The sequence below is a fragment of the Siphateles boraxobius genome, unplaced genomic scaffold, assembly GCF_051911475.1.
Source record: "Siphateles boraxobius isolate OS27281-9 unplaced genomic scaffold, OSU_SipBor_1 46, whole genome shotgun sequence".
NCBI classification, from domain to species: domain Eukaryota; kingdom Metazoa; phylum Chordata; class Actinopteri; order Cypriniformes; family Leuciscidae; genus Siphateles; species Siphateles boraxobius.
Window position 1 is genome coordinate 4,992,876 of NW_027509097.1, and position 13,287 is coordinate 5,006,162.

General features: G+C 37.3%; 1 protein-coding gene across 1 annotated transcript in view; it reads left to right on the plus strand.

Annotated features, from left to right (window-relative positions):
- Positions 1–1,656: 1,656 nt before the first annotated feature.
- LOC143709726 (heparan sulfate glucosamine 3-O-sulfotransferase 3A1) overlaps positions 1,657–13,287 on the plus strand; it is a 34,424-nt gene continuing 22,793 nt past the window's right edge. The window contains exon 1 of the mRNA XM_077200345.1: positions 1,657–2,675. Within this exon, the coding sequence (XP_077056460.1) occupies positions 2,092–2,675 (584 nt within the window). The 5' untranslated portion in view covers positions 1,657–2,091. The remainder of the gene's footprint in view (positions 2,676–13,287) is intronic.

The following is a 13,287-nucleotide window of genomic DNA, read 5'->3' on the forward strand; positions in this document are numbered from 1 at the left end:
TGTGTACTTGAGGTTTTGCTTGCTGACCATAAAAACATTGTAGACCCTAACAAACAAGGAAGAGGGATAACAGCTGTTCACCACATAAAAAAAAACATATTGCAATTTCAAAATGGATATATCTGAACTCTCTAAACAAATGACAACAGATACTTGCAATTATTTGTTGTACATCCTTGAGTTGGTTTTACAATTCAGTACACTCTGTTAAGTATCCAGAGTAAATATAACAGAGATGAAAGAAGGTTATCTATTATTTGTGCATGCTCTTACATTTTTGATTCAAACCAAATCCACTGTAATTATGTTGAGATGTCCTCTTGTTTCAAGAAATGGAAAAAGCAAATAGTTGTGCAAAATTTGCTGTAACAAAACTGCACAAAGACAGAACCCAAAAATACATAAACATTGGCATGATATTGTGCAATGAAAAAGTTATCTTAGCCTGTGTTTTAAATTTCCGTGGACTGGTCTGTCCACTCAGCAACAGTGTCTCCGCAAATTCCTTTATCATGAAAATAATGGTGGTGCAAAAACATTTGACCCAGGGGGCATCACAGGAGGATGGCCTTACTATATGGTTGTTGCCTCTACTTTCTCCAGGGATGGCTGAAAGGACCAGGGTGTGATTTGTTAAATGCGAGTCAGCCCCTTCATTGTGTCCTCATCATGGGGACATCTGGCACAAGCAAGCCGGTGTTTTGACTGAGGTCTCCATCTCCATTCTGAAGCAGTGGGCTGTACTGCATTGAAACACTCCTTTGGCTTTCACATGGTAATGCTGCGAACTACAGGAGCAGATGTGAAACATTTGGTTCTGTTCTTGTTCACTTGTAAAGAGATAATGCGTTGTTTTTACTTTCATTTCACCACGCTGTGTTCTTCTCCTTATTAAAAAGAAAGACAATACGGTAACAACAAGGGGGGAAAATGAAGGTCGTCCTTGGTGGCCTGAAGTGAAAAAAGAGCCAAATGTTTACGAAATCTGTCATTGACATATCTGTAAATAGGTTTAATCATGCAGTAATGCATGTCTGAAATAATCTTATATCAAACCAGTACCATGACTGTTTAAACAAACATTTGCACAAGAGATCAAACTACATCGTATCAGTTTCATAGCTACAACATTTTTCCTCTATCCAACGGCTCATCATATGTTTAGCATTAGTTAAAATTCTCTATAATATTTCCAAGCAAAATGACAGAGCACATGGCCCAATTTCTAATTAAATTTAGTAAGGCATTTAATGCAAATTAATGTTTAAAATCTATATTAAAGATATATTGGGAAAAAATTAAGTCTTAGCAGTGCAGTTTCTGTACATGTAGCCTATTCATTTTTTGAGTGAATATGCTGATGTTGAATCTATAAACCATCTCTCTTGAATTCTTTACAACCACCTTGCGTAAACTACAATAGTTATGCTTTTATGTTTGGCTGTGGCCACAGGCGTGGAAAGTGACATTTGCATCGAACACGAGCGTAACCGTTCCTCTTCAATGGAACTGACAGGTGGGCGGGGTCTGTCCTACTCTTCCTGCATCCTATTGGTTACTGCAGTGCAAATTACATGCGCACTGGAAAAGATTGGGGCACCTGATTGGGCCGCAGTATGTCAGTCATTTCAGGTGACGTCATTCTGAAGTTAGATACAAGGCACACACGTGTGAGAGCTACTAGTGCTATGAAAGTTTATCAGAATTTCACAAAATCGTTTGAAGAAAAGGATGGCCTAATATATATATATATATACTTATTTTTTGTTGTTGTTGTTTTTACACTTTTAACTCGTTACAAGGGACACATTTTGTTTTAGATTAAAACAAACTATTAAAGGGATCATAGCGCTTATAACATTGTAATTTAAAAATCTCACTAATCTTATTCTCAGACTAATAACGGTTTATATAACGACGGAGAGCTTTAAGCTACATATGCACGAGGGGTTTTGGCAAGCGGCGCGTGCGAACTCTAAACCACCTTTGATGCTCTCGAGCTCCAAACGCTGCTTTATTTTTTGATGGCAAGACCGAATAATGCCAGTCTAGTATGGCTGTCTCTCCAACTCGTGCCACCCGTGGACCGACATGGCATTTAGCCGCGTCTTTTCGGACCCACCGTCCAAGAGCATCTTTAAGACCTTCGCGGTCATGTTGCTGTCTATACTTGCGTCTCTGTACTTTCTCCACTGCCTCACGGATCGATGCGGGACCTGTATACCCACGGAGAGAAAAGATATGGGTCCGGTGGAGGAATTTCACGCCTCGAAACCTAAAGATTTTGGGTCGCTGAGGAGAAAGAGACTTTTTCAGAAATGGACCTCCACGAGACCTCTGGTGATGAGGCACAACAGAATCCACCGGCTCGAAAGTGTCAGTGAAAAGGATTTACCTGAAATTGAGGCAGATAAACACCTTTTTCGGGCAAACCTACAGCTGTCAAACTCTTTGGATGTAGATTTGGAGACGGGGGGCTCGTATTTTGATACAAGTGAACTGAGTTCGTTAGGTGAGGGCAGTAAGAAGCTGCCTCAGGCGATCATCATCGGCGTGAAAAAAGGAGGGACGCGCGCGCTGCTGGAGTTTCTGCGCGTGCATCCAGATATTCGCGCGGTCGGAGCGGAGCCGCACTTCTTCGACCGTAACTATGACAACGGACTGGACTGGTACAGGTAAGTTAACTTGTTATGATCAGTGATAATGATGTGCACAATCTACACAAGAGTTTTAAAATATATGCGTTATCATTATTAGATATCTCAAAAGATGAATGGATTTCCCCCCTAATGACTAGAGAAGAAACATTAACATCATCACAAATAATTAGCTTTGAAACTATATACATAAACAATGTATTGTAGCCTATGTTATTTGTATGTAATCATAATAATATAACGTCAATATGATTATTATTCATAATTAATTAGTTTTGTTGTAGCACTGGTGTTTAGCTTTGTCAGTTGTTGTAGATGGTCAACAAGTTTAAAAAAAAAAACACAACACCAGCCAAATCTAAAAGTAATACTATAAATATTTGGTATGTCGCCTATAATAAAATATAGCATAATAGTCATTTTATTTTGGTAATAAAAAAGTATGTGTGGCTTTGAAAACTATACATGTAAATGAATGGAAATGATTTATAATACATGCAAATATTAATATCAGATTAAAATTGTACAAACAGCCAGCTCTGATTTGCTAATTTTCTAATCCATGATAATCAACTCCTCGCTGTCTTTAGGCTATATGAAACTATCTTGCTTGGATATTTTGAGCTTCAAATTTAATCAAATTTCATCAAACTAAATGGAGAGCATAAGCTAAAAGGCATCCTCACAATATTATATAATGCACAATAGAGCTGTTTGAGGTCAATATTTTTTTCTAATTAAAAAAAATAAATAAATAAGAGGCTAGTATTTTACTCACTAAGAAGATTCTCAAGAAAACAATAATCTTAATATATAAATATATCTTAAAAATATGTATTTCCATTAACTTTTTTTTACTATAGGCTATAGATTGTTGTATGCATTTGTTTTATTTTTGTATCAATTTATTTGCTACCGTTTCTAACTAAACTTTTTAACTATAGGAATTAAGATTACATAATGAAAATCTAAGTGTATTTTGTGGTATTTTTATGATACACTTATACGAATATAAGAAAAACAGTTTTCTTTTAGTTTAATTATACTTTTATATGTATCTGTATGTTTTCTGCATCTATAAGGTGTGTGTGTGTGTGTGTGTGTGTGTGTGTGTGTGTGTGTGTGTGTGTGTGTGTGTGTGTGTGTGTGTGTGTGTGTGTGTATGTATGTGTCTGTGTGTGTGTGTGTGTGTGTGTGTGTGTGTGTGTGTGTGTGTGTGTGTGTGTGTGTGTGTGTGGTTCATTCACATATCTCCAGGCTGCTGTTGGAGTTTAACATTAGCTTGTCTTTTGCCGTTCTGTGTAATGGAGCATATCAGACATCACAGCTCTGTTATTAAAAGGGATTATGACAGTAATGAAAGGTTACCTGTCTGTCTCCGCCAGATTAAGGTATATTTCACCACCAGATTTAGTTAACATACCAGGTCATGCAAAATTGCAAAGTACTTGCCCGAATACTCTATTTCTCCTTCAATGGATTATGCCTTCTAGTACTTCTTACTGTCAAAAGCATAGTTAAAAACAAACAAATAAATACACAATAAAAAAAATATATAAATCCTTCAGAAACACTTTCTCCCTTTATCAACATGCAGTCTCTCTTTATAGCATCACTCTCACACCCTACACTGCTATTCATCCTTTGTGCTTTGTTATATCCACGAGGATCCCATCCATCCAAAAGAGTTGCCAGGATTCTTGGGAATACGACACACGGTTTGGAAAACAGCCCCCCATCCCCATCCCCATCCCCATCCCCAGCCTTCAGAAAGGGATGGCCCTCAATTTACAATTTGAAATTACACAAGAAAACAATAACTGCAACATCAAAATTATTTGCTAGATAACAGCATGTGCCAGAAGATTACTCGTCCATTTACAGTACGTCTGCATGAGCAACAAGTTAAAAAGTTTTGGGAGTTCAAATGAACAAAAAGTGAGTGTAATTACTAGGTTAACAAAATAACGTTAAGAAGGGTTCTTTACTTGAGCTAAAAGTAAAACATTTTGGATGGGTGTCAACTTTCTACAAGACAGGAAAAAATAAAGAAATAAACTTCGTGGCCAATGTTTTTCTCTCACTTTCTTTTTTCAAATGAGCTGAAAGACATTTCCTGAATTTATGCACAAGGCAGGACAGTTTGATGGATCTGTGCAAATATCTTGCAAATAAAGAAAACAAACATAAAATTACTTTTGCGGCATAAATTCTCACCCTTTATCAAACCCTCTGGGAATAATTGCGTTTCTCCCGACCGCTGAAGTTATGAATGGGCTCTGTTTTCTCTCTCTCCCTGCACTAATCACTGTGTCCAATTTGCTGGAATTATGTGACTCTTTTCAGGCTAGGCTGTGAATGTTTAAACACAGAAATTTCCATCTGCAGGGATGAAGGTCCTTTGTATTTCGTAATGGCTGATACGGACACTGTGAAGGAATCACACAACTTTGCTTCTCTGTGGGAATTTGAGACGTGTGTGTGTTTTGTCAATTAAGTTGCTCGTCTCCAGTTGGTCCTATTGGTGGTGCAAAAAAGTGCAACGTTTTTTACTGCCACAAGCTGTGCTTAGCATTTTCTCTACACTGTTTTCAGCAGTTAAAAAAAAAAACAAAAAAAAACTACATAACGAAAAAGTAATTTCAGCATTGCCAGACTGCATCTGTGCAACTACAAATATCAGTGTTGTGGTTGCTTGTCAAAACATTACTAACCCATCTGCTGTCAACTTCGCAATAGTGAAATCAGACACGCAGCCAGAACATCTGTGAGAGGTAAAACATTGAGTGTTAACTATATATATATATTATGAAAGGCACGCTTTTTATTTGGGCTACCAATTAAACCCTTGTTTTAATAATTGACAGAGTTCCTTCCATTTTGACAGGGTTCACTCACTGCCAGCTTACACAAAACTTTCTCTGTCTTGTGCTGAGACGATGGTTCTTAAACCCCAAGGCTTTTATTATGGAAATCTGTTCTTTGAGTGCAAAAAGAGATCATCTGAAAGACTTAATGAGTGGTATTTGCTTAAATTAAAGTCTGTTACAATCAAAGCTTCTGAATTAACCTTCCAGAAACCTGTTGTGTCCAGGGTTGTATTTTTATTGATTATATGGCTACAGTAGTTGTGTTGCATCTCAGAATTTGACAACCATCTCTTACCATTGGTCTCCAACACGTGACTCTTCCAGTAGATACTGGGTGAACTATCCCTATTTTGACAACTAATGCAGGGCCTAATTATCCATATGAATAACTACAGCAGATTCAGGTGTCACCACACAGAAACATCCAAGGAACATGAATTGCAACAGCCAAATAAATTGATGAATCGACGAAAGAATTTTCGAAAACGAAAACAAAAGGATCTGAAATATTGTTTAGTTTTTTTGGTATTGCACTACACTGAATTTGTTCATAAATTATTTGGGGCCATATACTTGTCGTAAATCGCATACTTCCTTTTAATTATAGCACTGTTTTATATGTGAGGAAATTAAGTAATTACACATCTGGAGAGCTTGTGCACTTTTGTTTCTTTGCACTCTTCCCCCTCTGTAGCCCCTGCGGTGAGGGCTTCTCTCAAGTGGATTCAAGGAACGCATATCAAAGCATAGCAATTCAAACTACATTAAAACCTCTTTAAAAATTCAGGCTAGAAATGGCCACATGTCTGTAGAAACTTCTTTAGGACATTTTTCTCCTTAAACTATCCTAAGCTGCAGTTTGCATTGTGCAAATAAACTACCCTGCAAAATCACAAGCTCTGTCGACTCCAAATGTCTGTGAACATTAATAGTGTTCTCAGCAGCAGAGTTTGGCTTGTAAAGTTGGTTTGTGATTAAGTGAGTTGCAGGCTCTTAAACACACGTCTGTTTGGAGCTGGTAGACACATCTCTCATCACAGGTGTTGTGGAGAAGTTTTTGGAGAACCTGTGGAGAGGCTGGCTGGCCAGTTGGCATAGGGTAGTGTGAACTTCGCTGGAATATGGGGAATGTTCTTGAGTGATGCATGGCACAGACCGAGTTCCTCGTACACGGAACATGGTGTTCACTTCACACTGACAGACACAGCCTGTGGTAAATGGTTTACAGTGCAGTGGCAAAGTTCCTGGGAAAATAAAACCCCTGTGTTAATAGAAATATGGACAGATTCACATTAGTACAGTAAAAATTGACTGTCAGTAATATACATGTGCATTCAAGACACTATTTCACATTTGGCCAGGCCAGTTGCCTCAACCCAGCATGATCTCAATCATAATCATAGATATCTGTATGTAAACTCTTAAAAACAGAGGTTCTTTATCTATGGTTCCATTAAGAACCTTTAACTTCCATCGCAACAAAAGTCTCTATAGTAGAAAATTGATCTTCAAATAATGTTCTTCACACTAAGAAAAAATTGATTCACAGAAAGGTTCTTTGGGGAAACCAAATCTAATTTAAATAAATTTGACAATATTAAATACTATTTAAGAATACTTAATAATAATAGTAATAAAATTCTCCAATATCAGACAATAACAGATATGTTACCTGTGCGTCCCTATAACTTTACTTATAAATGACATCAAGATTCAGCATTTCCATCTTTGTTTGGAGGAATTTAACTATCACAAAAGTTTATCAAGTATAAAATATCACTTGAAAAAACAACAAGTTAAGCCTTTCAGAACATGTTGTGTTTCCATGTTTTATGGGAACATTCCAAACATACTGATTTTTGAACAAACTGTATATATATATATATATATGCTATTCAGATACATCTATACCAGGGGTAGGCAAGTTTGGTCCTAGAGAGCCGCTGTCCTGCAGAGTTTGGCTCCAACACTGAAAAAAACCTCACCTGCCTATAGTCTTATTAATCCTGAAGACATTGATTAGCTTGTTCAGGTGTGTTTGATTAGGGTTGGAACTAAATTCTGCAGGACAGCGGCTCTCTAGGACCGAACTTGCCTACCCCTGATCTAAACATAGCCTACTCATCACAACTTTCTGCATTTTTACATTTAAAAAAAACATAATTCTGTAAGACTTACAGTCATGGTCAGAATTAATGGCACCCCTGGTAAATATGATCAAAACTGGCTGTAAAAAATGAATCTGCATCGTTTATCCTTTTGATCTTTCATTCAAAAAATTGCCAAAAATCTAACCTTTCATTGAAGTAAAAGAATTGAAAGTGGGGGGGGGGGGGAAATCACATAATGAAATAAATGTTTTTCTCCAAAACACGTTGGCCACAATTATTGGAACCCTTTTATTAAATACTTTTTGCAATCTCCTTTTTTTAAGATAACAGCTCTGAGTTTTCTCCTATAATGTCTGATGAGTTTGGAGAACACCTGACAGGAGATCAGAGACCATTCCTCCATACAGAATCTCTCCAGATCCTGTAGATTCCCAGATCCATGTTGGTGCTTCTCCTCTTCAGTTCACTCAACTCATCAGGTCAGGGAACTGGGACGGTCATGGCAGAAGCTTCATTTTGTGCTCTGTAACACATGTTTGTGTTGATTTTGATATTTGTTTAGGATCGTTGTCCAGATGGAAGATCCAAACATGGCCCATTATAAGATTTCTTGCAGAAGCCGTCAGGTTTTGATTTTTTATCTGTTGATATTTGATAGAATCCACGATGCCATGTATCTGAACAGTGAAAAATATGCCCACAACATTAAAGATCCAACGGTACATTAAATTGTACACATGGGGTACTTTTTATCCTTGTGTGCACCAAACCCATCTAGCGTGTTTGCTGCCAAAAAGCTAAAAAAAAGGTAAACATTAATGGGAATATACTTCAGAGATATTTTACTCGTAAAAAATTCTAGGGGTACCAATAATTGTGGCCAAAGAGTTTTGGAGAAAAACATTTATTTCATAATGTGATTTTCCCCCCACTTTCAATTATTTTACTTCAATGAAAGGTTAGATTGGCAATTTTTTGAATGAAAGATCAAAAGGATAAATGATGCAGATTTATTTTTTACAGCCAGTTTTGATCACATTTACCAGGGGTGCCATTAATTCTGACCATGACTGTATAAGAGGTTTTCCTCATGGGGAACAAAAAATGTCCATTGCCATTTGGTCCCCATAGGGTAGGGGAGCGCGGGGCACAACCTAACGCGGGGTTAAATGTAACGCGGACCTTTTACATAGTTAGTCAGGATCAAGCAGATTGTGTTTCCGCTCTTTTTCTCCTGCTGCCAGAAGACGCTCTCCCGCGAATTTGTGGAAAGTTTTGATAAGATTTCGTGAAGATACTGGACAAAGAGTGTTTTGACATAATGCAAGTAAATTTTTTCATCATAGGTTTTTTTGGTTTCTGAGTGTGGTGTGTACGTCACCAAATCTAACTTTATCTGACATTAATCACTGTCTTGTTGGCTAAAACATAGCACCGTTTTGAAACATGTCAGCAACTCCTAGCAACTGTTAGCTAGGCTTAAAATATTTTTTACAGAACGGGGTTAGTTGTAGCACAGTGTTACAACTAAGCCGCCAAGTGTACAATGATAATCAAATGAAAACGGGAGCCACACAACGTTTCAGGTTTGAGTATTTATTTATATATTTAACTTTGTTGGACTTTCACAAACAATGTTGGAATTATTATTATTTTTAGTTTACTATGCATTGATCACTTGTTTAGCCTGTTTTTAATGCAATAAACCATTTAAAATTTAATTGTAAGCTCATTTTTATTATTTTTACTGTTATTATTATTAATAATAATAATTTTACATGCAGCTGCCACACACAAATGTAATTCAATTGCAATTACAATATTTGATGATTTTATGTATTTATTGATTTATTTATTGCAAAACTGTGCAGCCCTTTCCTATATCTCTATCCATGATATTGATCCATAACAGAATGATGATTGGATTAGGGATGGATGTATGGATATCTATCTATACAGATGCACAAACAATATCAAACTATACAGATACAATAGTACTGAATGATGTGTGTTTCACACAAGTGTTACAACTAACCCCTCTGTCTGTTACAATTAACCCCGCGTATGGGGTAAGTTGTAACATTTAGACTTCTGTACGAGAACGGTAGGTCCTAGAAAAAAACTTTAAGTGTTCATTTGTAGCAGAGATGTGTATGTTGCTTGTGTAAAAAGAAAGATGAATCTAACTTAATTATTTTTTTAATAATTGAGCCAAAACCAAAATGTGTTAGGTTGTGCCACGCTCTCCCCTATACCTGATCCACTTAAATTTTCATAATACTAATGAGATCATATTTTTTGCTGAACATTTTTCTCCTACAGGGGTGCATCGTTCACCTGCTCGCACACACACCTGCATGTGCTTTATTAGATCTTTATAGTGTTTTCTACCTGAGCCAGCCTTGGGGCAGGTTGTACTGTAATGTTGTAGTGCTAGGATGACATAAGCCAGCTGGGACATTAGATCACACTGAACAAAGAGACCCCTGTGTGTGTGTGGAGCGTTTGATCTGGTTTGGCTAGGGGCACCGCTGTGACGTTCACTCAAGTTACCGCAAATATACAAAGAAACACTCTCATCTCTCTCTGCATTTCTTACAAAGCTCAGGAGACAGTTAAATAGTTAGACTACATAATTACCATTTTCCAAACACTTTTATAACAGGTATACTGATCAAATTTTGACCAAAGCATGACTAGATAACGACTCTGTTACCAGTGTAAAATTGCACATCTATAAACACCCCTTGACTAAAAGTTGACTTTGTTTATTTTACGAAGCAAGATGCCAGCAACTTAAATGTGAGCAATGTTAGAACCTTGTGATTTACAACGAGAAGCTGAGAGTATATAAATGTGCTTGTTTATGGATGTGGGTCACAGGAAGGTGCATAACTTTTATGTAGGTCGTGTTTGGAGGTGAGAGGGGTCAGTAACTGGATCTGTAAAGTGAAGGACTTTGACTTGGCTTCAGGAGGGTTACCATTAATGTCAGAGAGCTGTGAGAGGGAACTCAAGAGGTCTCTCAACCCTTGTTCAGAGAATGTGTAAGTCTGTCTATGTGTGTATCAGATAGCATACTATGGCTGCGTATGACTGCGAACTACCTCACAATACAATGGACATTGCAATACATGTGCCACGATGCATCACGTCATAATTGGTTCACAAACTGTGCAAAGCAGGAGAAAAACTCTCACACATTTTGCTTCACTTAAATCCAGTATGCCAATTTCTAAATTAGTGATTATTTAGATGACAGGATTCTTCATTAATTGAGCAGTAGGAAAATAGTTATTATATATATTTTTTTAGTATAAAAATTTATTTTCTCACACTCTAAAAAATGCTGGGTTGTTTTAATCAATTTTGGGTCAAATATGGACAAACTCAAACATTGGGTTAAAAATGTAATTTAAAAATTTAACCCAATGGCTGGGTTTGTCCATGTTTGACCCCAAAATTGGGTTAAAACAGAGTGCACAGACATAAACATTTTAAATATTCTGAATGTGTTGCTTAAACCTCAAGACTTAGATAAGAATTAAAGAGGTTTATGTTTGTTTTGCTGTTTATGTCTGATTATGTTTAACATTTTATAGCAAACAAACACTATGTAAACACTTTATGTATACACACTAATTTTCCTCACAATGCTGCTTTGATCATTTACATCCTAGTATCAAAACCATATAGGGCTTGACTATCTTTATATAATATAATATAATCTCATACATACACACACAAACAAACAAGGACACACATACACATTTACAACAAGTGTCTTATGACTTTCTCAGCAGAACACACATTGTGTTCGCCCCCTCAAATACACACACACACACACGCAAACAGCCTCTTAAGCAGCTGATCCCCAGAGCCGTTTGGGGGGCCAGGGCACAGTGCTGGCTGTCAACAGCTGCCTGAAAGGCATTCTGGGAATCCAGCCCCCAGTGGGCACTGAAGAGAGAGAGCAGGTGGAGACTGCTCCACAGACACCTCCATACACACACAAACACACCTGACGCCATTATCTGTCACAGCTACCTTACAACCTGAACGCGGCTTAGCAGGACATATACATTTGCAACTTTTGCCACTAAGATGAGAGAGAGCAAGCAAACAGGCTTTGATAAAGAGTGGAACAAGGGATTGATAATTTGCAGGTCACAGGGAACAACTCTAAAAGGCGAGAGATGTCTGCCATGAGAGTGACCCTTATGCAGACACAGATGGGAATGCAAGGGATCAGTTACTCACAAGTCGGGTGTCACCACTTGTTTATGTTGTTCGATTTGTGCAGGCTTTGATCCCGGGAAAACAGTTAGAGCTATTTTTAACTACAGAGATGGTGTCTAGGCAACTTTTTATGTTATATGGCACAGCATCAAAGTTGAGAAAGATGCTTACCAGTCCAAGAGCGCCATCCACGTACCTCTTGTTGCCAGCTTGCAATGAACGATTAATTATTCATAAGAAAACTTAGTTCATCCAAACTGAAAATTCTGTCATCATTTACCCTCCCTCAAGTAGTTTCAAACCCTATTGAATTTCACTTTTCTGTCAAGAACAAAAGGTTGATTTAATTAATATTCTGGTCAGTCTTCAACATAAGAAAATTAATTTAAAAAAGGCCTGTCAAACACCAAAATGACCCAAAGAGTATCGTAACACGTAAAGCTGACACGTTTTTCTTTAAATGGTTACGATCATAAATAAAATCACTCGTATGAAAAACTTTTAATATAAATTCACAGATTACCTAACAATATGTACATTATATTTGATACAACACAATTGACCCGCAATCATCATAATCATAATAGAAATACACATTCCACAGCACATCAGTGTTTTTAAACTTACAGGCATTTTCATGACCCCAATGTGAGAGTCACAATTTTACGGATACCATCATAGATTACCCAGTATTTCAGATTACTCAAAAAAAATCAAATAAAAAAATCCAAATGGGTCAAACTGACCTGCAACCTAATACAATGGTTAAAAGTGTTTCATGCAACTAATGCACTATATTCCAAGTCTTTTGAAGTCATATGATATCTTTGTGAGAAACAGACCAAAAGTCGTTTTCTGAAAGTCATACAGGTGTGGAACAACCTGAGAGTGAGTAAATCCCTTTAAGTGGCGTTTACATTTGCAGCGATTCACAGTGACAAAGCGACTGTTTTCAATAAAAGTTGGTGATTTTAGGTGACGAGCAACAGGTACTTGTGTGATCCAACTTCTAAAACAGGGCAACAAACATTACTGCAACATGGTGACCTCCATCTAATCTCTGTCAGTGCAAACGCACCTTTACTGATTCTTTATCGCGTGAGTTACTGCATAGCCACATTAACAGCACACAGAGTCTTGATAGCACACATTAACAGCAGCTGCGTTTGCTCAATCTTGTTTTGCCAATGAAGACGTCTCTTGAATATTTTCATCTAAGTGGAGCCATTTTATTGCCACAAAATCGTGAGACCTTCAGATATACAGTGCGATTTATTCAACATGCTCTTAAGGGCATGTCTGTGAATGTAAATGTTTGTTTATTCGCTTTGAGCATCGTGGAACTACACCGGTTGATGTTTTTGTATTTTAAAGCAAACTAACCTAGGGCGGTTCTCAATGTATCAACCA